The sequence below is a fragment of the Podarcis erhardii genome, assembly GCF_964252035.2.
Source record: "Podarcis erhardii genome assembly, chromosome: 9".
NCBI lineage: Eukaryota > Metazoa > Chordata > Lepidosauria > Squamata > Lacertidae > Podarcis > Podarcis erhardii.
In genome coordinates, this window is record NC_138512.1 from 61728846 (window position 1) to 61753937 (window position 25092).

Here is a 25092-nt window from a genome sequence, read left to right on the forward strand (position 1 = left end):
AATGTCTGACAGCTTCTCTTGGAAAATTACTGCATTTTATTCATCATAATATTATTACTTGCATCCCGGACTCATTAAAAGGGGATTAAGTTCTAAGCAGTGTCAAGGTCTGAGTCTCCCAAAGACAATAATCTTTTCCTATCTGCCATTCTTAGTCCACATGGTCCGTGGGTGTCTTCTCATTTTCTCTGGAATTTGCATGCACAGGAAAACATCTTCTGAGAATTAGTAATAGAGGCATCTAACCTACTGACATATGCAGGAGCCAATGAGGCTGTTCCCCAGGTCCTTGTTGGTTGCCCATATATGCACTGTCTGCATAAAGGTAGCATACAGAAACGTTGTGCATGTATCTATGTATGTACGTACAAGTATGTATGCATGTATATGTGTTTGTGCATGTGTGTGTATTCTGTTGGTTTGCTTTGCAGATGTGCAGATCTTAACTAATATAATAAAACTTAGCACAACAAATGTCCCACAGGACCATATGTGGCATGCCAGCAATACATTGTGGTTCACCAGGTGTTTTATAAAGTAGGAGCAGGAATAGTGGAATTGCAAAGCATGTGGCAAGCCATTGCACATGGCTGGTGTGCTGTGTATGCCATAAGGACCACCTGTTATGCAGACCTGCCTGAGGTTTCATCCCAGGAAGCAGCAGCTTTCCCCATGGCTGATTTTAGCAGTAGCCAAAAGCAGAGGCAGCTACCTTAAGGGAGGCCAGATGCAAAGTGAGATAGCAGCACTCCATTACTCTGTAAGATGGTGCCACCAATGCTGATTTAGCTAGTTTGTGGACTGTCGTTTGACCTAGCAGGAAACAGCAGGGATTGTCACAGCTGTCATGTGGCTTTCAGGCTTCTGCTGCATTGAATCAGCATGCTGACCAGTCAGAAAAAGCCCTCAAACTTGGAAGTGTTGTCAACCGGATAATGCCAAGGAGACAGGCTAAATTTGGGATTCTGCACACTCTGCAGCTGAAACAATCAAATTTTTTAAGTGCTCCCTGTTCCCTGCATCACCTTCATTAGTTTGCGGGAGCTCAGGTTGGTCACTTAGGCATCGCCATGGAAGAGGAACTGCAGCACTAAAAAAGAGGGCAAAAGTCGGGGTGGGTTTTTGTAAGATTTGCATAGGCTAATTGATATGTAGAGATGCAAATACAGAAACAATTGCTGCAATTTAAGTATAAGTACATCTCATCATAGTAGGAACTGTCTTCTTTCCAGTTGCTAACTATAGATAGGCGATTTAAAGACCCCTGCTCTCTCTTCTTTATCTTTAAAAGGATTTGCACTTTGGACATAAGACTTCTATCTATGAAGCAAGATACATGGGGATCCTAGGGATTGATTTATACAGTTAACACTAAAAATGAAGCAGATTGTCAGGGACTGGCTGGATGCAGAAGAGTGGTGGGAGGCATCAGTTGGGGAACCCCCGAGGGAAACCCCCGGTGGAAGAAGGCTCAGAGCAAGGGGACTGGTGGTGGGACAGCGATGAGTGGCCAGAGGGAGAAGAGGGAGCAGACTGGGAGGTGTCGGAAGCTGAAGGGGCAATATGGTTTAGTGAAGTGAGCAGGAAGAGGCTGTGGCAAAGACAAGGGCAGAATCAGAGGCAGGGCAGCCAGGAGACAGAGATGAGGCAGGCTGCTGGTCTCCCGCTCCTTCTGTGACCAGCTCCCCTCTCTCCCTGGTCTCCTAGATCATGCAGAGAAATGAAAAGAGCAGAGCAGAGATTGGTTGTGTGCAGATACTGTCTATGACTGCTTGGAAAACACTCTTGAGAGGAGGGGACTTTGGCAGCTGTGGGAAGGCGAGGACCTTCAGTCCTCACAACTGCCTCATTGGGGGCAAGACCTACTGGGAAGAGTTGCCGTTTAGGTTGATCTGAAGGAAGAATTAACTTCATTGACACCGGTTTTTTCCTGCTGACCTATGTTGGACTCCGGCTCCTGACACAGACTGAAATATGATTGGAATGCAAGCTTCCTATTTTTTTAATTAATGTAGAATCCCTTCTAGCTGTTATTAAGACTATTGCCCTGGGATTACCAGCCTGCCAATACCCACTATGGTGTGTGTGAAAGGTCTCTGTAAATCAGGCTTCCTCAAACTTGGCCCTTCAGGTGTTTTTGGCCTACAACTCCCATGATCCCTAGCTAGCAGGACCAGTGGTTGAGTTTGAGGAAGCCTGCTGCAAGCATCACCTGGATGAATGTTTGTGTGGAGCTTTTGCCTTGAATTGTCTATCCAGCACTGTCTTTTCTTATCACATTTTGGCCTCTTTCTAATTGGTATGAAGACAAGGAATGGTCCATGGTACCAAACAACAAATAAATGATAGTGGAGCGGGGAGAAATGGTGAACTCATTTCACATGGATTCTCCATTAGTGACCTTTTCATTTGTGGGAGTTCCATTGACCCTACTTTATGGGTAATGAATATGTGCTCACAACCCCTTCCTATATACAGTGTCTGTATAGAGTGTTTGTGTGCTAATTTTCCTAAGCTGTCAATCATATATTGCTATTTATAAATCATCCATGGCTTGTCATGTACATACCCCCCCCCCAAACAGTCACCAAAGGCTGAAGAGGCGTTCTGATTATAAAAGGCACAATGCTGCATTTCTCCTGACAGACTTACTCCTCAAATTATTCAGCTGAAGCATTCCCTGAACAGTTGCCAAAGTCTTAGGCGCAGCAGCAAAGCCTAATGACGTGTCATAAATAATGCCTTGTTCCTTGTAAAAACGGCTTGTTTTTCTTCCTTGTGTAATGGTAGCAGAAATGTTTTTGTCTCATCCAGCACTAATCAGTAATAAAGCTTACACGGTGAGATGTGGTAGGAATGTGCAATGTGGGTCAACTATAGCCACTGTTCTTCATTTCTTTATGGGTAAATGAAGGACCCCTACCACTGTCCTTTTTAAAAAAATGCAAATGGAAACTGTTGCAAACTGTCCCCTTTAGTGCTGTCAATTTCCTTTCCTTCTCCCTTTCTGCACCACAGTTTGCAAGACTGAGGACCAGTCCTTTTGTTAAATTTGTATCCCACCTTTTCACCCAATGGTGCTCATGGCCAGCTGTGTATTTGCTGCCTCGATTACTCTAGAATTGTGGAGAACGGCTCCCCCACAGCCAAGCTTCACACTGCAGTGTTCAAGTCTGGGATCACGTGGCTTTCCTTAAGTTGTGTGTGTCTATTTTTGTTTAAATTGCATCTCACTTTATAGTCCCAGTGGGACCCTCCAGGCAACTCACAAAGCATCATTAAAATCACAATATTAGAAAATGACAGCCATATCATAAAACCAACATACACTATAAATTAGGTAGAGAAACAGCAGCAGTAAGAATTCATTTTCGGAGTGGCCCCACGTGCCTTTTTAAATAAATGTTTCGACTGATCTCTGAAGGTTATGTTGTGTAGGGAGTCTCTCTACGGCAAGGGCAGACAAAGTTGTGCCGCCCAGATGTTGATGGATTACAGTGCCTGCCACCACTGGCTGGCTGGGGGTGATGGGCTGATGGGAGCTGGAGGCCAACAGCCCCTGGAGGGCATTTATTTGGTTCCGCCTGGGCTAGGGAGATGATTTCACAGTTTTAGGACCAGTGCACCCAAAGGAAGGGCAAGTAACACTCTTGTCATGAGATGCCTTTCACTCCTGGGTCTGGTCCCTCAACTGCAGCCTTTTCTAAAAATATATATATTGGCCACATCTATCCATGTCCCAGTAACACCCAGGCTAGATAAATATAATGTGTAGTTGTACAGTGGACAGGGTTTTTTTAGACTGAAGATTTCACCTGCTTCAGAGCATGGCAGGTAGACCGTTGCATCGATCCAGTTTGTTTCCGTGCACAATGCAGACTGCTGATTTTGACATATAAATCCCTAAATAGCTTGGTCCTAGAGTGCTTCCCCATATAAACCTGCTGAGCCCTCCACCGAAGAGGCCTTTTTGCAAGATCAGGTGGCATTAAAGAGCATTGTTTCAAATTCTTACTTAGTGGTATAATTTTTGATGATCTGATTGTAATCTGCTCTGGAGACTCTTAGAGTGGAAAAGCATAAAAGTACTTGAAATAGCAGATCAAGGCTGCATTCTTATGCACAGTTTGAACGCAGTGGGTCTCCCTTCCAAGTTAACAAGCATCGGATTGGCATGCATATAAATAAATGTCTGAAATACAGGACCAGCCCTATCATTAGGTAGAGTGAAGTGGCCACCTAATGCAACAGATTTTGAATGTCATGAAGAGGCAGCAAATTGTTGTTTAATTTATTATTGTTGTATTTTTACTCCCAGGGAGGAGGAGAGGCACTTGTGGGTGTACTAACTTGACTAACTTTGGGTAATGTAACTTGAGGGCAGGAACATTGCTGCTCTGCCTTAGGCAGCAAATTCCTGTGAATTGACTTGAATGTCTAAGGCTCTATACGAATGATGATTAGTAGTAGTAGAATTATATTAGCAAGTTCATGCATGTGCATGTGTAAGTGAAGATCTTTCATGGTATATACCAAGACAGTCTGTGTGGGGCATACATCAGTTTGCTGTAAGGAAATGTAACAAATTTTCCTTTAGACAAAACTGGGAGATAATTTGGGTGTAATGAACGTTGATAGTAATCAAATAATTACTATTGATTTGCTCTTTAAGACGTCTTCATGATGTAATTAAGGCGTACTCAAAGGAACCTGGAACTGATTGATTGGCAGAACCTTAATTCTAAAAGCTTTCTAATTACATTCCTTTTCTTCTAATAGTGTAAAGACAAACACCATTTTGACTTTAAGACTGGTCAGGTTAGTAGTTGGGACACCAGACTTGTCTCTTATGCTAAACAGACAACATGGCAAACATAATGCTCTTGCATTGCACTGCTCAAGCAAAACCACATTTTATACTGGATTTCAAAAGTTTTACCTGTTTCTGTGCATGGATTTGTAATGAGAGGGGAAAGTGGTGAACTGATTAAGTGACCTGGGATTTTGTGATAATATGAGCTGAAGTCTTTTGAAGGCAAATACAGTAATAAGGTGCTGTTGAAGACCTCTCAGAGCAGAATGCAGAATGACACAGTAGTCTGGTTTGCATGTAATATCTACCATGGTTTGTTTGATTGTCTGAACCCTGACTAGTGGCTTAATTTTGACTTGTTTACTGCCAGCAAACAAACCAAATCTGAACCCATGGTTTGTTATGGTTTGTTAAACAATCCAGGGATTATTGTTATATGTGATTCACACAAATGTCAATACTGTTCCATTCACTGTTGAAATGGATTCTGATTGTGTCCTTTCTCTGGTAGAGGGATGTATAACAAATGTCTTCCTATGATGCTATCTAGTAGTAATGTCCATAGAGGTGGTTGTGTTAGTCTGTTGAAGCAAAATCAGCCTAAAGTCTTTTTAAAAATACACCCCCCCCCCAAAAAAAAAAAACCACCTCCGTTAAATGTCTGTTGTCTTTCTTTCAATACTTAGGAGGTGCTACAGCTGGAGCGGCAAATGGGTGGACAGCTGCTAGAAGAACCAAAGGATTTGCATTTTAAGGGTAGCACTCATAACCTCCGCTTATCCATTCATGATATCACCCATTCCCTCTGGAAAAGCAAGCTGCTGGCTAAGTACCAGGTAAGCATTTGGAACTGCTAGAAACAACTTCTGTACCAGTGTGCTAAGAAGAATGCTGTGGAAAGGCCTAGAGAGTCAGTGCCTCACCTGCATGTACAAGAATACTTTAAAGCCAAATATGCAGTGGCTCCCTAGGAACAAGTATGCTTAGGTTCCCGATACTTTTACTTTAGGGACACGGGTGGAGCTGTGGTCTAAACCACAGAGCCTAGGGCTTGCCAATAAGAAGGTCAGTGGTTCAAATCCCTGCGACGGGGTGAGCTCCCGTTGTTTGGTCCCTGCTTCTGCCCACCTAGCAGTTCGAAAGCACGTCAGAGTGCAAGTAGATAAGTAGGTACCACTTCAGCAGGAAGGTAAACAGCGTTTCCGTGTGCTGCTCTGGTTTCATCAGAAGCGGCTTAGTCATGCTGGCCCCATGACCCAAAAGCTGTACGCCGACGCCCTCGGCCAGTAAAGCGAGATGAGTGCCGCAACCCCAGAGACGTCTGCAACTGGACCTAATGGTCAGGGGTCCCTTTACCTTTACCTTACTTTTATTTTAAAACTAGATCTCCTCCTCCTCCCCCCCCCCCAGTAAATTCAGTGTTTATTTCTGTTTCTGCTCTGACACGGTTCATCTTTGTTCGTGCCAAGAATGTAGAAGAAACATATATTTGTAATATGAGGAATTTAAACCTTTACATTTTTGCCCATGTACTAAAAGGAGCAATTCAAGGAATGCCAAATACGCTTCCCCATTAATTGATCTCACAGTGATCTCAGCTAGCAGCTTTCGACATGCCTTTTGTTACAGAATTCTATAAGTTAAGGTTACCAGATGTCCCCGTTTCTTGGGGACAGTTCCCAGATTTACGAATCAGTCCCCATACAAAATCCATTGAAGTTGAAAAGTGCCCCCGGATTCATTGAAAAAAATCTGGTAAACTTAAGTTAAGTGTGCACTGTGCAATATTATTTTTAGCTGGTTGTGAATAAGCCAATAAACAGTGGATGGAAGTCAGTGTTAATCATACCCAGAGAGTTGACCCACTGAAATAAATGGACCTACTCTGAGTATGACTTAGCTGGACATCACACATTATCCTTGCTATTAGCCATAGTCACCTCCTTGCTTGAGAGTTTTATCTAGCTGGGGCTTATAGCTATTACTTCTCCAACAGGAAATCCCCTTTTACCATATCTGGAGTGGATGTCAAAGAAACCTGCATTGTACCTTCACCTTGGAAAGGTTCAGTCTGAACACACTGGAGCTGGTGTGCAAACTTTGCATACGGCAGGTTGAAGGAGAAGGGCAGATATTCCAGCTCAACTGTTCAGTATCAGAGGTAAGGAAACTCAACCGCTTCCCACAAGTCACCAATATTACTTACCCGGGTTCAGTAATTTATGTGTATGGTATCCATTAAACCGGGGTGGGTGATCTTGCAGTCATCTTCGATCCATCTACTGGGCAAATGTGAAAGGTGCTACTTACATATTTTGCCCTCTGAAAAGGTCCGAAGCTGTATTGGGGAGTGCCCTGGAAAATTTACATAGAAAAAAAGTTGATTTTGTACCATTTTTTTACAGTGCAAATTGCAGGAGCAATCTGGATAGAATGAATTTTTTTGTTTTTTGTTTTGTTTTGTTTTGTTTTGTTTTGTTTTGTTTTCACTATCCCCTACTGAGGGATCCTAAACTCAACCAGGTCTCCTGCACTGGCAATTAATGTTCAATATACAACCCTGCACTTAGAAACACAGCTATTGTAGCTAATATAATGTGTAGTTAGGCCCTGAGAAGCATTCGAGAGTCGGCTTAATGATGCATCAGGAGATAATCTTACAATTCTGTCTGGAGAATGCCCGTATACAAAGACCGCAGGAGAAAAAGGCATGTAAAACCACATCTTGTTTAGACAAGATGGACATTAGTCCCTGTTTATATAAATTGGGAGGTGATACTCAACTGTTCTGGATTGGGGTCACTCTCCCCCTAACGTATCAGGTTTACAGGTTAGTGGCGCTGTTAGATCTGGCCCTGTCTTTTGATGCCTAGGTGGCATTGGTGTTATGAAACATCTGCCGCCAGCTGAAACACCTCATGGGCAGAGATAGGCTGGCTGCTGCTATCCATGCTCTGGTAAACCTCCAGATTAGAGTTTTGCAATGTTTTGCACATCAGGTCACCCTAAAACGTCAGTCAAGAATATATATGCAGTAATTTGGCTGGGCTGGGTGCACTTTATGTCAGGTCTTAAAAAGCATCACTTGCAACTATAGATGGACAAATCTGTCAATTTCAGTTTCTCTCCCAATTTTCCAGTCAGTTCAGGTCAGTTCTCCACATTCCCACCAGTGTTAGAAACTGAGATATGAAAGCTAGAAGCTAAATGGCACCTAAAGCCTAGGTTATGGGCACAACAACAGAATGTCTAGGCACATTTTTAATAACAAGAATAGAAAGCTGAAAATGAATGAACTGCAGATAAAATATTATGTTTATTTTTCACATGGTCTAGTCCTTCCCCTGCCCATGCCCATAATATTCTGAAGAGGGTCACTTCTTCAGTCTTCAGAGAGTAGCTGGAAGTGGGGAGGCAGAAAAAGGTCCTCCTTTCCTTCCACTTTGCAGTTTTAATCTGAAATCTTAGATGCAGTACAGCGCCCAGAGTTCAGAAACTGCTCGCACCAGTGAAATTCCCTGTTGCACAATGCGCCTAGAACAATGGCTGTGTTTCAATTCACATAGTGTTGCACAAAGTGCAAATTAGGTAGATTCACATTTAAAAGTGAACGGAACCAAACTTCTGCGCCAAGCCTACTTGCAACCCATTTGTTTCCAAGTATAATCCATTGTGCTAGGTCTCTAATATAAAATTTGGGACCAACCACTACCAAAAGAATCTGATCAAGCATTAAGAGCACCTTCAGACGTCCTGCTCTGAGCCCAAGTAGCAATCAGGGAAAGGACCTTAGTGGTATTGCTCCAGAGAGACCGCTGAATCTTTTGTCCTTTCCATGCCAGGCAAAGTGTGTCTTACTCAACCTTTTAATATTTTGTGGTTTCTTAGTATCAACTCCTGCTGACTCCCCCGCTTTTTACATAACTTAAAGCCACCAAACTGAAGTGCAGGATATTAAATTGAGTAAATAAATAAAATTGATATTTAACAAACACTCCTTATTATCTTCCTTGAAATAAAATGCAACTTAAATGAGGGCAGCTTACTTCCAAATAATATGTTTAGGAGTTCAAACAGATTGTTCCAATGGGTTGGATCCAAACTAAGGTATCTGCGTATACAGCATATTGAAGTCAAAGTGGCATGTTAGTCCCCATTGAAATAAATTGAACTGGAATCATGGCTAATTCAATGGGAACTAATTCAGCGACGACCAATTAGTTTGGACCCAACCCAGCCTTTGCCAACCAAGGGTCCTCCAGATGTTCTGGAACTCCCTTCAGCATAGCTAGTGCTGATGGGAGTTGTGGTGTGAAACATCTGGAGAGTACCAGGTTTGAAAAGGCAGATGATGATGATGATGATGACGACGATGAAGATGATGATGATTGAATTTATATACCACCCTATACCTGCAGGCCTCAGGGTGGTTCACACATCTAACCCCATGTAACTTTTCTAAACTGGACTCAGGCTAAAAGGCTATATTGTGTATTGTGTATATTGTGATCTATTGAAATCAGTGGAAAACTTAGAATCATATAATAGTAGAGTTGGAAGGGACCGTACAAATCATCTAGTCCACCTGTTGCAGTGCAAGAATATTTCACTCAACATGGGACTCAAACCCCTGGGTCTGAGATTAAGAGTCTCATGCTCTACTGACAAAGACTTGATACAATGGACAAATACAATGGACTTTCATTATGTACTCTCAAATTAACTAGTGAGCACTGCTCTGGAGAATCAGAATTGATGTGAGAGAAGTAGACTTGGACTTGCTTCACTTCAGATCAGAGGAACTGACCTACTGACTGCCCAGAGATACAGTGGCAGAGTAAAGGCCATTACTCTGTAATTTTATTTCCAAAGTGTTTTGAAGTGCTGCCGTCTCACTCATGAAGTGTAAGGGGGAAAAAGAAAAGCAAATCCAAACAGTCTCGAGGTGAAGCATTCTTGTCTTCATTTTCTTTTCACGTAATTAAGGGCAAGTCATCTCGTCTGTCAGGCTGCTGCCTTGACCTCCTCTTTCTCACAGCCGGCTGCGGTGCAGCCAACATTTCCTCCCAGAGTTTCGCCACCCTCTTTGACTTACAAACAACTTCAGTCAAAGACCCCACTGACATTAATAAGGAATGATCTTTATGTGATGGCGCCATGGCAACCAGCCGGCAGGTTTCGTTCTGCAAGCCATATCTCTGAGCCGCAGAGCTCCACCCCTGCTGGTTTTGGACGGTGTTTTCACCGCTGAAGCCCAGCAGGTCTGTGAAGTTCAATAACCACACAACTCCTGCAACAACAGAAGGAACAGCTTTTGGAGGAACAGGGTGGAAGGGCCAGCTATGCCTCTGATGAGTGCTGGCCGTCTGGTGTGCACAAGTGCCAGCAGATAAAGAGGGAGGTGGGATGAGGCAGAGAAACAAATAATAAGGAGGAGAAAATCCCCCTTTTGTGGAGAGATGGTTCCTCAAAGAGGGCAGCAGCAGCATAAAGATTTCATTTGAGTTGACCTGGGATAAAGAACGATTTATTTCACAGTTCATGCAGCAATTTGAGGTTCCAAATGGAGTAGGGGAATGAAATGCTGATGAGGTTTTGTGCCAGTAGCTGACATCATAGATAAACAAGTAGATGGGCTGGGAGGCTGATTGATAAGGGGATAGGTCTCTATTATGTGATATATGCCACTTTGAAGCAAGTAGCACCATCTAAGGGCCATATTAGAAACATATCATGAATTACCCAAGCTGATGTAATTCAGCTGACAAGTGCAGGGCCCTGGTTGGTTCATGTGGGGAGAGGCGGTCCTTAAAGTATTGAGGTTGTTGGGATACTGCCAGGGAGACAAAAGCCATCATGCCCCCACGCTGTCTCCGGACGTCCATCGACCTCCCGTAGAAACGCAGTATCAATCAATTAGCGACATGAGCTCCAGAAATAGCCTGCCACATTCCAGAGCTGATGCACGTTCTATCAGCATCTTTCGCACAGCGAAAGATGCACGCAGGAGAGCATATTTACAAGTTTATTCAGCGTTGGTCAGAACAAAGAAAAAAACATGACTGCCTGCTTCAGTGTCTCAGGCACAGAGAGAGAAACGAAAGCAAAGACACAACAGAAACATCCTGTGAACAGGAATTACGCAAACTCTGTGACTCACAAAGCCTGCTCCCTTTTAAGGTGGAACGGAAATATCCTAACATTGAGGTCCTGAGCACTTTGAATTAGGCCTGGATACTAACTGGGAGCCAGTGCAATAGTGTTATGTATGTACAAACCATCTTGTTGTGGTGAGCAATCTGGCCATTGAATTTTGCACCAGCTGAAGTTTCTGACCTGCCTTTAAAGATAACCTGCCTTTGATACACTAAGGCCTTATATGCACTATACATTCAGCTTCCCCCCAAATGTCCTGGGAATTGTAGCCTGTTAAGCCTGTTGAGAGTTGTTAAGAGACCAATTTCACTCGCAGACCTGTAATTTCCAGGGTTCCCTGGGAAGAGGAGTTGACTGTTAAACCACTCCGGAAATGGTAGTTCTGTGAGGGGAATAGGGGGTCTCTTGACAGCACCTTTAGCAAACTAAAGTTTACAGAATATTTTGGGGGAAGCAGTGACTTTTTAGAGTGGTGTGGTACTGCTTTTAATGTATAGCTTGAATTCCTGTTTCCTGGGAGCTTATTATATGGCGAACATGAACCCTGTAAGCCCACTTCCTTCTGTTGCTGGATTTTACCTTCCATCCATCCCAACCACCATGGCCAATTGTCAGGGAAGAAGGGAGTTATACTTTAACAACATCTGGAGGACCATGGAGGACCATCTGCAGCAGAATAAGCATTTATTCAATTGGCTGAGGGACTATCCAGTGTTCATCAGCCAGAAAGTGATTTTTTTTCTGGATTATTTTTGAAGGGCCAGGAGATGACAGCTGAAAGTTACTAAATTCTGCATTTTGCAACATCGCTTGTAACATCTGCTTGGTTATTGGGTATAAAGTTATATATTCAGCTGGGGACTCCATAACATTAAAGACAGATGGTAAAACAAGTGTCATAAACAATTATTACAATAAGTACTGTACTGAAGTAATCTCTAATTTAACCTAGCAAAGGAGCAAAAGAGCAGGTATTATCTTTAGCAGCGAAACTCTGGAATGTAACAAATGTCATCTTCTTATACATAATGAGACCCGGTAACAGCAAAATGTGGAAAGAACATTATTTTTTTTCCTGTGCTCTGATTCTGTCTATCAGAGAGAATTATGGAACAGGGATAACACAGCTGCAATGCATTTAATGGGTGATTGCACGCCAGGGCTGTGTAAGACCTGACCCTTTTATTCTGGGAGAGTTTTGCCTATGGCAATGCCACCCTGCACACACCTGATCTGAACTGATCACAGAAGCTAACCAGGGGCAGCCCCAGTTAGTATTCTCTTCACTTGCCGGTCCAGCAGCAATGGCAGCAACAGTGGCAGGACGAGTGTGTGGGTACATTATCCATTGTCCAGGTTTTCTGCTTTGCATTATTTTGAAAAGGAAGCACGGTGGCCCATGGAATTTGCAGTCTTCTCGAAGGCCACTTGATTGTATTTTGGAGCCACAGTTTTAGCTGCAGACTTTGAGCACAGATACCCGTAAGTGAAGTCTGGTTTCCTAGTGTCAGGGATGGAGTGCACAATTTCCGTTCATGGTGGCAGAGCCCATGAACAGTATTTTATTTCTCCATATAGGAATTAATGGGATCTATACCAGTTATCCCTATAGCTCAGTTGGTAGAGCATGAGACACTGAATGTCAAGGTTGTGGGTTTGAGCCCCACATTGGGTGAAATATTCTGCATTGCAGGGAGTGGGACTAGATGACCCTCATGGTCCCTTCAAACTCTACAATTCTATTATTCTACTATTTGTTGTTGTTGTTTAGTCATTTAGTCGTGTCCGACTCTTCGTGACCTCATGGACCAGAGCACGCCAGGCACTCCTGTCTTCCACTGCCTCCTGCAGTTTGGTCAAACTCATGCTGCTAGCTGCGAGAACACTGTCCAACCATCTTGTCCTCTGTTTTCCCCTTCTCCTTGTGCCCTCAATCTTTCCCAACATCAGGGTTTTTTCCAGGGGGTCTACTATTTGTACTTGGAGCTAAACCTGTTCCCTGTCTTAAAAAGCCAAACCTGCTTTTATTTCCATAACCCCCTTTTGGGTCCTGTTTCTTGGACACACTGAAGGCTGATGGAAAGTTGGGAGATGGGAAAGGAATGTTGGCAGCTTGACTAATCATATGCACAAGGACCCTTACATAGAAAAGGTCTCAAAGTTCAGTCCAGGAGGGCCATGAATCAAATTAAGATGTTGCCCAAGTGGTGGCCATACATCCCTCTACCTCCATGCAGCTCAACAAATTGGCCATACTGAGCAAACAGGTGGAGCTATCAAGGGAAAAGAGAAGCATCCAGCCTCCCAGGAGGTAACAGTAATGACAAGAATGCCTAGGAGCCGGTGGTACAGTGCAACGGGGTCCATGGAGTGAACTAGCCCTGTTTACCACATCTCAAGTAGGTTTTGGTGTGCATGAAGGCAGTGAATAAGTCAAAGACTGGGGAGATTACATGGCGAAGGCCATGGGAGAGGCTATGGGCATAAATAATCAGCCACCACCATCCTGGTTTATTTTGTAGTTATAAAAGAGGACTTATGCAGCTAAACAAATCACACAGGGGCTTAGAAAACCCAGGTTCATATCTATTTTTCCTGTTTAACTTCTGATATGACTCTATTCCTCCCTCCCACCTTCCTTTTCTTTCCCCCGTTTTTCGTCTTTGAATATGCCCAAGTTCAGTTTATTTTGTCTACAGACCATAAATATCAAACACAGTGCAGGGTTAAAAATAGAGAAAATTTTGGCTCAGTACTCATCTACCCTTAGTAAGTGTGACCTAGTTTTGATGGGTACAGCAAGCAACTTAGCTATATTTTCTGTGATCTTAGGATTGGAAACTGCCATTAAAAGTGAGGTATAAAATTCATCTGAGCTCCCCAAGTGAAAAGAAAGTACCAGGGAGATAAAATGGGATCTTATGTCCCTATAAAAATTACAGTGCAGGAGAATGTGGACTAATGTTTCGACTGAGCCACTTCTGCAAGGACAAACTCTCTGATGCCAAGACAGCCTGGTAAATCAGCCTCCCATAACTGCTGATGGCAAAACATTTAACCAGCCATTGAGAATGCTCTCCTATATCTAGGAACATTTAATCTTGCTAAATACCTAGCCGGCCGATAATAACTGCTAGGACAAGGTGCAGCAGTGAGTAAGCCACGTTTGCAAGAACTAACAAATTTTGCACGTTAAGATCTGTTTGACGATAGCAAGAGCAAGGCTCCTTTAGTATAAGACTTCTAAAGGCTAATCATTTTGGCAAAAATTTCCCATCTTTGCATTCCTGTGTGTTTGTCCTCATCTCTGTCAAATATATCTGGGTTTCCTCCTTCAAGAGTGTCAGTGTCTGCCTAATAATAATAATAATAATAATAATAAATTTATTTATACCCCACCTATCTGGCTGGGTTTCCGAGGCATGTGTAGCACAGTGGATTACAAGGAACAAATATCTATCAGATTCTGCTGCACATCTCCGTGAGTATCTAAAAGTGGGTATGTAGTACAGATAGTTGAGCTCCTTAAACTTTTTTTCTCTGAAATAAAGCAGAAGAAATAAACCCTCATAGGAACAAATAGCGCCATTAGATCATATGGGAAAGTGAAAAACACTACAGACCAAAATTGGAGGATGTGGGCCAAAAGTTGCCATCTGTGGGTGATCTTTGGCCCATACCTCCCAATCCCCCCCCCATCATTTATTTTTCTCCACCCCATTGGAATTAATGGAATATTTTGTTTTTATGGGGGATTTGTTCTTATGAGGGGAAAGCCACACCCTCTTATGTGTCATCCATGGGTCATCAGAATTTTATCCAAACTTCCCATCTCTTAAAATCAGTTGTATGGAATGGAATGGAATAGCCTAATTCTGCTAAATTGCATTGGTCCAGCATTAAGATGCTTGTGCAAAGCATTCGTCAGCCAGAGAAGGCAGTCATTCTTGGATTTCAATCTGAGCGGGAGAAGAATTTGAGGCTTTTAGAAACTCACCTCTCCTTCGAAGCATATTTTTATGAGTCCCCGAAGTTCTCATCTGAGCTTGGCTTCAGTGACCTTCCCCAACATCCCCAGTGTATAGAACAGGTGAAACTATATTTAAGATGAAGCTTCTGAAAAAAATGCTTACCACCATCTATGCTAACTTGAAAAACTTTGCACCCTGCATTTTCTTGTTATGGTGAGTTCTATTTAAGCCCTGGAAAATGGTGTGATTTAAAGTGGTTCTATTTGTGGCAATGCATTGTGGAGAGCCAGTTACCTTATAGCTGGGAAGGCAGCTAGTTGAAATACAAAGAAATTGACATTTAAAGTGGGTCTTTTTATTGTTTTAGTTGTTCATAGACAAGGCTTGCTTTACTTTTCCAGTTGGCTGATGTGATGGCCAAATTAATTTCCTTTCTTCCGCTGCAGATGAAAGATCCTGAAATGATACGTTTTTATTCTTCCCATCTGCTTTAAATGTCACACAGTTTAGGAGGGGGTGAGTGTGTGTGTAGCTTTAATGCAGGTTTTAACAATATATGTCTATCTCTGACTGTCAACCTTTTCTTCGAAGGAGATAGGCACTATTTCATATAATTTCATTCGATAGTGAATGCAGAGGGGAAAGTGTGCTGATCTGCGGGGGGGGGGGGGAGCAAGGCAGAGGTCAGAGTGTTAGTTCTGCTACTGAGTTGTTTATGTTTTCTTGGACGTGTTTTGACCTCAATTTCCCCATCTGCAAATCAGGGTAATCATGCTTTGTGAATTGATTTAGAATACTACAGATGTGGTGTGCTGCAAAGGAGGGCAACCCCAGTTTTATCAGGTTGCCCAACGATGTGTATCCATTATTATTTGCCTTTCTTTCAGTTTGTCAATATGGTTTGCCCAATGGCTCTGAAGCGCCTCCTCCACTGTGACATTTCTTCTTGCAGAAAGTAGTTTTCTTTTTAACAGGCTCGTTCAAAACGTATATCTTTCTTTGTGGATTTATACGGTTGACAATCACCTGCAGAGCTCTCGCCAATTTTGTCTGAAGACAAGCAGCATCTGGAACGCACAATATTTAGGCCATTAGGCTTTTGCCTATTTGAAAAAGACATTTTGTAAAACTAGTGTGAAGCAACATGTAGCAGTTTTCTCTGATGTAATAGAGAGCAGTGCATCCCTAAGTCAAGGGTGATAGGTGGTATAGTGGTATAATGAACTAAATGAATGGCTTGCCTAAGCATAAGAAGTTTTATGTTTATGTGCATTTTTTAAAAAATAGGTTGTTTTCCCACTAAAAACCCATCCAAAGTGGCTTGCAAAGTGCTTTCATCTGTGTTCTTCAATATTTATTCCTTCTTTTTTATATATATTTGTATTCCACTTTTGCTCTGAGGAGCTCAAGACGGTGTACTTAGTTTTACTCCTCCCCTTTTCTATCCAGAAAACTATGCTTCACAGATTGCTTCTCTGTAGATAATAAGTTTATTTCCTCTGCTAATAATGCTGCCGTATCCTCTTCTCCTCTTCTCTAAAATGCAGGAACCTACTGGCATTGACTATCCACTCATGGACCCAGCAAACACCATCACCACCGTAGTAGGACCTTGTGCATTCAGTATCCCCCTCCCAATCCGACAGAAGCTTTGCAGCAGCCTAGATGCGCCTCAGACAAGAGGTCATGACTGGAGGATGCTGGCCCACAAACTGAAATTGGACAGGTGGGTAAGCATGCTTGCCACACAAGCTGTGCAGAGGGTCGATAAATGGGTGCATGTGCTAGTGAGGCCTTGCACAATCCTTTGGGAAATTCTGAGATTCAGTCCTCCATTGAAATTTGCACAAATTTAGTCATCTCAAGGAAGCCAAGTATGGAATAAGGCTCCCTGGAACCAGTGAGGTGCTTGCATGCCCATCTTTGGATTAGACTTTGTGTCCTGTAATGCATGTGACAGAAGGTCATTGTTATGTACTGAGCTGAATAGGATCCAAAAGGCAGCAGTCTGATTGGTCCTAGAACAATAGGGTTCAGAATGCAACAGTCTGATTGGTCCACAGGAGCCACCCATGCAGCTCCAGGTGGAAGTGAATCCGCAACCTGATTGGCCTACAGGTGAATCCCGGAATTAGCCAATCACGTGGGGCCCATTGTGTAAATAATGTATATAAAGCAGACATTCTGGGGGAACTCCCATTCCTCCTCACCGCTATGAGCTGAATAAAGAGAATGAAATCCACTCTCGACTCCAAGCATATTTCAGTCATAGTTGTTTTTGTGCTGACAATCAGAGAACATAGGGAATGCATGCCGTTTCAAAGCATGCTTACTAGTAGAGCAGCAACTAGGTGTTAGCAGAGTTATTGGTCATGCAAGTGGGGCAGAATGTGGTGCTTCTGCATGACAGCTAAAAGGAACAGGGATTTCATGTCCTTATAATAGCAGATGTTGCTGGAAGGAAGTGGTTGTGCTGTGGGCTGTTGTCTACTCAGCTGCTGCATGCTTCCATAGTTAAGTCGCAGTTGCCCCAGCTTCGGTCCATGACACTTGCCAGTAAGTGGTAACTGTGGCTGAATGCTACATTCACAGACAGCTGCTGCACATGCAACTACGCATGACTGTATTTGCACTGTAGACCAGGGATGGACAGTGGCCTTGCAGCTGTTGCTGGACTCCAACCCCCATCAGCTCCAGTCAGGATGGCCAATGATCAGTAATGATAGGAGCTGTAGTCCAGAAGCATCTCAAGGGTCACAGGTTCCGTAGCCTATTGTTTAGCATCTACGTTGATAGTGTGGGGTCAGGTGAACGGGAATGCTCTTAACTGTAGTCATTGTCCCGTTACAGGTACCTCAATTATTTTGCTACAAAATCAAGTCCCACCGGTGTGATCTTAGACCTTTGGGAAGCTCAGAATTTCCCTGATGGGAACCTGAGCATGCTGGCCACAGTTCTGGAAGAGATGGGAAGACACGAGACATTCGTTTCACTGGCACCAGAAGGAAAGTACTGAGGCAACCTTAGGAGGAGAAGGAAGGAATGTTAACCACGTCGGCTGTGACTAACTCAAACCGAGCACCCCAGACCAATGCGTTCCAATGCAAGAGGCATTCCAGAGTGGGGGGAAAGACACAAAATCCTGACTTTTCACATGCATTCTCCTTGTACATTATCACAGGATTTAAAAGAAATCTCACAAAGTTGTTACCTTGATAATATAATTCAATCTAACATTCCTCTCAGCTTGGCTGTACACTGCTTGGTACAGGATTTTACAGTTTCCTAGGAAACGCTTTTTATTGCTATCCAGATATATGGATAAACTTTCTTAACAATCCCAGTTTCTATGAACATTGTTTACATCAAATCCTGGGCAGCGGGATGGAAAGGACTGTCCATGGCTCTCTTTTATATATATCTATATTTTCTTCTTCTTTTGTTGAAAGCCATTCTAGACCAAGCCATGGACAAAGCAGGGTTGTGGCTATTTCCAGATAAGTCAGTTCCTCACACCCATCTCAAATGCATTTCATGGTTGCAAATCTGTCCATCAGATGTCTTAAAATAATCCGTCACCAGACTGCTTTCTGGATTGAGTTGTTAAGCCAGAGTTTTAAATTTGTGCATCTGGCAAGGAGATAATGTAGATTCTGAGCAGGAATGCAAGTACCTCTCCCTACCTTCCCCATGGATGCCTGTGCCCCTTGGTGACTTAAACTGCAGGGATTTTCTCTCCCAGCTCACAGTGTCCCCTGCCTCCATCATCAAAGTGTGGGTGTGTGGGTGTATGTGATATGCAATTTGGTGTGAATTGGGGGAGAGAGAGAGAGAAACCCTACCAAAAAGGGGGGGAAAGAAAAAAAGAATTTGCTTGTATGGTTATTTACTGAATAGTATCTAGTGCAAGGAATATTATATTTCTTATTATTACTACTATTATTTTTGCTTTCCAGATTTATCCACAGCATTAATCATTTGAGCAATGGCAGCACCCACCCTGGAAGCTGTATGTGGCTGCCAAGGGTCTTCTAATCCTTCTAATGGGAGCTTTCATCCTCTCTCTGTCCTTTTCTAGCTCTGTGGTTCCCCTCAAAACCAGTTCCAGTGAGCTGTTGAATGGGTTCCTATCAAACTGCAAGCCTTTCGCGCTACAAACTTGCCTTTTCCATGTGGATTGTAATGCATTCATATTTATAACAGAGGCCAACCCATGTGAACCATTTCGCGCAAATGAGATATTTCACATGCAAGAAACATTGCAAGTTAATCTGCCCTTAATCATTTCAAGACGTTCTCTAGTGGTGTTGATGCTGGCTTCTCTTTCTGTTTGCCATAAACCAAAGTATCGTGCAAGTCAAGGGGGACTGGGTGAATTTGCAGTTTAACTGACCAATCCTAGGCATATCACCACTTTAACAATATTGGCTTCATATTCCTATGTTTATAGAGGAGTCCTTCCAGTTATTGGTCTCAATCCAAAGATGCATTTTATTTTATTTTTTAAAAAAGCTTTCCATGCAAGTTATTGGATGACAGTTTGGCTTGCATATACTCATTTATTTCTAAAGGTAGGGACAAATGTCAATGAATTGCTAAGTTTAAGGGCAGATAACTTGCTTGTGTGGCGTCTCGGACCTTTTAAGTCTCAGCATAAACAATGGATTACTGTGAGTTCCATTGCACAGCAAGGAACTCTAAACAGAGTGTGCATCTGCAAGGCCCATCAGTGGGACTCATGTTGATTTCACGTAGAGGAGAAGTATCCTGCAGATGTGGCACCTTCACAGCGCAAATGAGAGATTGCTGACTTGGAGCAATGCTTTGCCTCAGGCCAAGGAAGTGACCATCTCAAAAACATGTAAATACCACCCCCTCTCGAATCACATGCACAGGCATTTTCTTTGAGGGACTAAAATCGACCAGTTAGTACCATTTTGTGGAAACAAATGTGAGATTCTCGAAAAAAGACTTTTTTTACAAAATGAGAGTGTCAGTGTTTTCCATCCTATAGCCTCGGACAGTGATGGAGCAGAATTCAGTTCTCAGTTACACACAGTGGCCTTTTACAAACCTTGTAATCTCCCTGCATCCCATTTTAAATGAACACCCTGGGGTCAGTGAAGCACTGTTGTGTCCTCAAGTCAGAATAGCAAGGGCAGAATCGTCCCTTTCATTTTGATTTCTTAGTTTCTTTTCCCATGCTGTACTTGTTCTCAGAATTGTTTGTCGGATGAGTTCATTTTCTTTGTTGCTCTGTGCAAGGATGTGTTTTCAGTCCACACTCCGTCAGCTGCTTTAAAGTGTTAGGACACCTGTTGCCTGTTGACAAATGAAATTGGTGGTGGTTCAGTTGGGGCCCATACGTAATAAGAAGAGGGTCTTCTCTGCAAAAACAGGGTGTCCCTCTTTGGCTTCTGTTTACAACTTTCCCTGCCTCTCTCTTCCTGTATTAGAAGAGCTCTCTTACCATCCCCACTTGCCTGAGGCCTCAGTCCGGCCAGCTGATATTCAGATAAGCATGATTTTATTTCTCTGAAGGTAACTGGAAATGCCACTGGTTAACACACAAGGTGGATTTTGCCTGACCTTTTCCCCATTTTGACATTCCCACAGGCTTTTATGTTCCATCCAGTGACCGTGTTTTTATTAAACACAGAGCAGCGTTCATAAAAACCTTTGACGTTTGGAAAGTAGTTGGCCTTCAGCCTTTGACAGTCAAAAGCAAGGTAGAGGTTTTGGCTGGGTTTGTGGTGGACACAGGGCGTTTTTCAAAATGTGGTCAGGATTTGGTCTGGAATGCTCTAGCTGAACTTTTTGAGTGATTCTGGACCCAACGTGCTGCCTTCTGGACTAAGTTGTTCTTTGTATTCAGAGACAGCCTCTGCTTGACTGTCAGAAAATCAGATGCAGGAGCTTTTTGAAGTAAAAAATCCTTTGCTGTATGGCTTTTTCTACCTGGTAGTTTAAAGGGAAATCTGTACCACCACTGTAGAGGCATAACACAGACCCTCCAAGTGTCCATGTTTTACAGGGACAGTCCTGGATTTACAGAAGCTGTCCGGTTTCTGATCCCAGAATGTCCCGCTTTTCCTTAGAGCACCCCTATTTTCATAGGAGAAATGTTGGAGGGTATGGAGTTATGCGACCCCCGAGCCAAGGAGATAAGCAACTATGCAACCTTTGGAAGACATCTGAAGGCAGCTCTGTATAGGGATTTTTTTTTTTAATGCTTAATGTTTTCTTATGTTGGAAGCCACCGACTGGATGGGGCAACCCAGTCAGATGGGCGGGGTATTATTATTAGTAGTAGTATTAAATAGGACATCCCAATTTTCATTGGATAAATGTTGGAGGGTATGATAACACAGTGCTGTGGAGTACATGCCAAGAGGGAGAACAGAACATAATGACAACAATATTTAATTGCAATGATAACAATTTAATGGTAATGGCAAAGTTGCGTTCAGCATAATTTCCTGTTCTTTCCCCTAACACCTCTTCCCATTCTCCCTCGAGGTTTCACTTCATATTTTTCGTTTACATTTCCCCCCACCCCCACCAGAGGAGATTCTGTTACCTCAGTCTCACTAACCCCACTCTACCCCAAAGTTCAGTAAGGGAAACGAAAACATATTTGCAAGAACAATGTACAATCATTAAGTAGGCTTGGTAGCTTTTAGAATTATATTGTTGTCTCCAAGGCCTTCTGCATATATTTTTTCACGTACAAATGAATACCCTCTGTCTCCTCCTTTGGTGCACATCTTCCAATATCAAAAATTGTCTTTTGGAGCATAAAATGCTACTTTTATTTTCAAGGCATTGAAATCTTTTGAGAAAGTGGCTATCTGTGCTCATCTTTGGGAAGAAAAAATATTTTGCACGTACATTGGTGTTTCTTTCTCAAAGTGTTCTTTCTGAGGTGTGAAAGATGCCTGACGCCCTGATGGGGTTTTTTTATTCTTATTCTGAAAAGCCCTGGAAAAAGACAATGTGTGTATGTATTATTTAGGACAGCCTCTCCTAAGCTGGTTCCACTTCCATTCAGTTCCATCCACTGCGTTTGATAGACAGGGATACTGAAAGTTTCTGGTCTGAAAGTTTGGAGAGCATCAACTTAGGAAAGGCTGATTTAGGGAGAGGTTCATTGGTAGAATACATGTTTGGCATGCAGAAGGTCTAGGGTTCAGTCCCTGGCATCCTTTGTGAGGGTTGGAAAACCCCAGAAAGCCATTGCCAGCTAGCAAAAACAGTGATGAGTTGAATAGGGGAATGGTAAAACTTGATAAAAGTCAGCTTTCGGTGTTTCTAAAAACAGTGTGATGCTTGTTCCATCATATTCATATTTATGAGACAAGAGTAAAAAATCCTGACTGAAATTGTGTCGGGTAGGTGGGTGATAATAAGGTGGGGGGGGGGAGAATACCTTTTAAGAAAAATAGAACAGTTCCTAATCATTATTCCTTGGAAGTAGTCTTCAGGTTGTTCTTGGCTATTTTTTTCTGCTTGTAACTTGGCCTGTTCACTCCTGTCAGTGCATTGCTTGCTAATTTCTTCAGCCTCTAGATTGGATGAGCATCAGCTGCTGAGGTCTCTGTGACCTCCAGGCTCACACCTGCATGGTTCAGGTGAGCAGAGAACTCCTTGATTGAAAGTTACCAATTTAGAAATCAAAGCCAGTCAGTTGTTCCTAGAGAGAGGACTGGGAAACAAGGCGTGCCACCTATTCACTGCAAGAAAGGAAAAGTCCAACTTTCCCCTACGCTTTGTGGTTATTACAAGCCTCGTTGAATTCCCAGGTAGGTGGGCATAGGATTGCAACTTTAGTCAGCTTACTCCTTTCCTAACTCCCTAGGAACAAGTGAGCTGTAGCTGATGTGTGGGACGTCGTGATTATTACAAAGTCTGTGTGTTATTAATGGTGTGCTAGAGAGCTCTTCATAATGCCCCTCTTTTAAGAATTTTTAAGGATTTCATCTGGCCATTTCAACCTCTCTGAGAAGGTGGAGGAAGGAGGTCTAGGGTCCTAGTTCTTGTTTTGTGACTATCAGAAGTGAACTGTTAGTGTTAGTGTCATTCCTCATTTCAGCTGCCCCCACTTAACATCCTTCACTACACTGATTTGTGAGTCTTCTGGAAGGATTTTAGGCTGTGCCATTTTGCTGTGCAAAGGGGAGTGCTTTTCTAGTCTTCTACTATTACAGGGAAGGAAGGGAAGCTCAGAAAATTGTGTTCACAGATTTGGTCTTCTGAAAATAACCAAGCAGAGAGCTGTTGGGATTTTGATGTGGATACACGCTTTATCTAACGTTTCCTATGTCCCACCCCCATGGAGACAAATCTCTATATAGTCAAATATGTGTGGACCCCCAACTCTCACTGGCCTTACCAACATGGTCAGTGGCCAGGTATGTTGGGGGCTGCATTATAGATGGGGAAGACTGGCTTGTGTAAAATGGTCAGGAAACTGTTTTCAGCCATATAGGTTGAAAAGAGACACACAAAATGGCTTCCCAACCTCTGTATTTGCTGTGAACCTATATATGAACATATACATATAAATGTATATGGGTGTGTGTGTGTTTTCACACACACTGGTTAAATCATGTCTTATATGAGGCAGCCCGGAAGAGAGTAGTTCTGGGGGAAATGGAGAATGGTAGAGAAGCTTTGAGAAAACCAGAATCCTTTGGCTGCGTTTCTAAATGCTTGTTCTTGCTGCCATCTAGTGGCAGCATACACAATCTGAATATGTTGCATTTTATGTTTTGCTTGTTTTTCAAACTAGTAAAAAATACTTTTTTATCTTGGGAATGAATGTAATTTCTTTTCTTTCTTTCTTTTAAAATAACCAGACTCAGAGCTAGTACAGAGTACAGGATAAGAGCTTGGCAAACTGCATTTATGAGGAATTTAATATTAGTCAGCAAAGGAATCCAACCTAGAGAGGAGGCACATTTTTAAATAAATCAAAAAAATGCTAAGCTTCCACAATTGTTAGTCTTTTTAGTTCCATTTAAAGGAATTGCTTATTTTTCCTATTAGCCTCTTATAATTTTGCAGATTTGTGTATCGTATACAGCTACTCATGACATGTCAGCTGCTAGTAATATAAGTAAAATATATAAATTTATATATACATATACATCTATATAAAAGTACCTAGAGATGTTAAGAACTGTTTTACTTCTTTATTTTAAAAATCCTATGATAAGGAAGAGTTGTTTTAGCTTATTTGCAATTTTCTTGTAGCATTTTCCTTGACAAATCACATGTCAGAATACTCTTGATATAGCACATTCTAAATAGTTTAAACAGATCATCCTTGAAATGGCCTCAGCTTAGATGTTCTGCAGTCTCTGCAATGGACTTTCTTCTTTCCAATGTAGTAGTTGCAAGTGGCCCTTTCATTTCTCTATAGGAGATTCCCGTGTATTTATTTTGACTATTTTGTCATTTGAATAATGTCTGAGGGATCATCATACACTTCTGTTTCCTTTGCTTGACATCTGGGGAAACCACTGGGTTCATTCACCCCCAACTCAGCAAGAAAGGATCCGACATACAGCTTAAAGGGGTTTAGTTCAAGTACTAACAGTCTCCATCATTTCTACAGTAAAGAGTGATAACTTAGAAGTTGTCCATAGGTGCAAAGCTGCTGTGAGCATCTCTGGATCAGACTAGCATCTTTTCCCCATTCACTCCTTTTCTTCTTCTTCAGTCTGAAAAACGTTTCATTGTTTTTGTAGTGCAGTCAAGGACTTGGGAGATAGTACCACATGTGACTTTTCATCTTGGTAATGAATGTAATTCTTGCCCTTTTCTGGCTTTTTCTTTCTTTGGTTCTCAGTACAGACTTAGTGTGGCAGCAAGGGACTTAAAGGCTGCAAGCTGCAAACCAGGAAAGACCCTAGTTTAAATCTTGCCACTCAACAGGAAGCTTGAAGCCCTTGCTCTCAGTTCCTCCACCTGTACTGTGGGCATAGCAACAGCAACCTGGCTGAACAATGCTTTGAATATGCAAATGCCCTATCAAATGCTGGGTAGCATTGTTCTCTTAGTTGTGGGAATAATCATATAACTGATGAGCAAGCAATAAATATAAAAGGCATGTGAGACACACACACAGCTAATTCTGGCTCATGCGTT

General features: G+C 42.5%; 1 protein-coding gene across 3 annotated transcripts in view; it reads left to right on the top strand.

The window, feature by feature from the left end:
* Positions 1-25039, top strand: part of UNC5C (unc-5 netrin receptor C) — a 306008-nt gene extending 280969 nt beyond the window's left edge. For all 3 annotated transcript variants that reach the window (XM_081876731.1, XM_081876732.1, XM_081876730.1), the window contains 4 exons: positions 5500-5649; positions 6810-6974; positions 16488-16666; positions 17791-25039. In XM_081876731.1, the coding sequence (XP_081732857.1) occupies positions 5500-5649; positions 6810-6974; positions 16488-16666; positions 17791-17956 (660 nt within the window). In that variant the 3' untranslated portion in view covers positions 17957-25039. The remainder of the gene's footprint in view (positions 1-5499; positions 5650-6809; positions 6975-16487; positions 16667-17790) is intronic.
* The last annotated feature ends 53 nt before the right edge of the window (positions 25040-25092 follow it).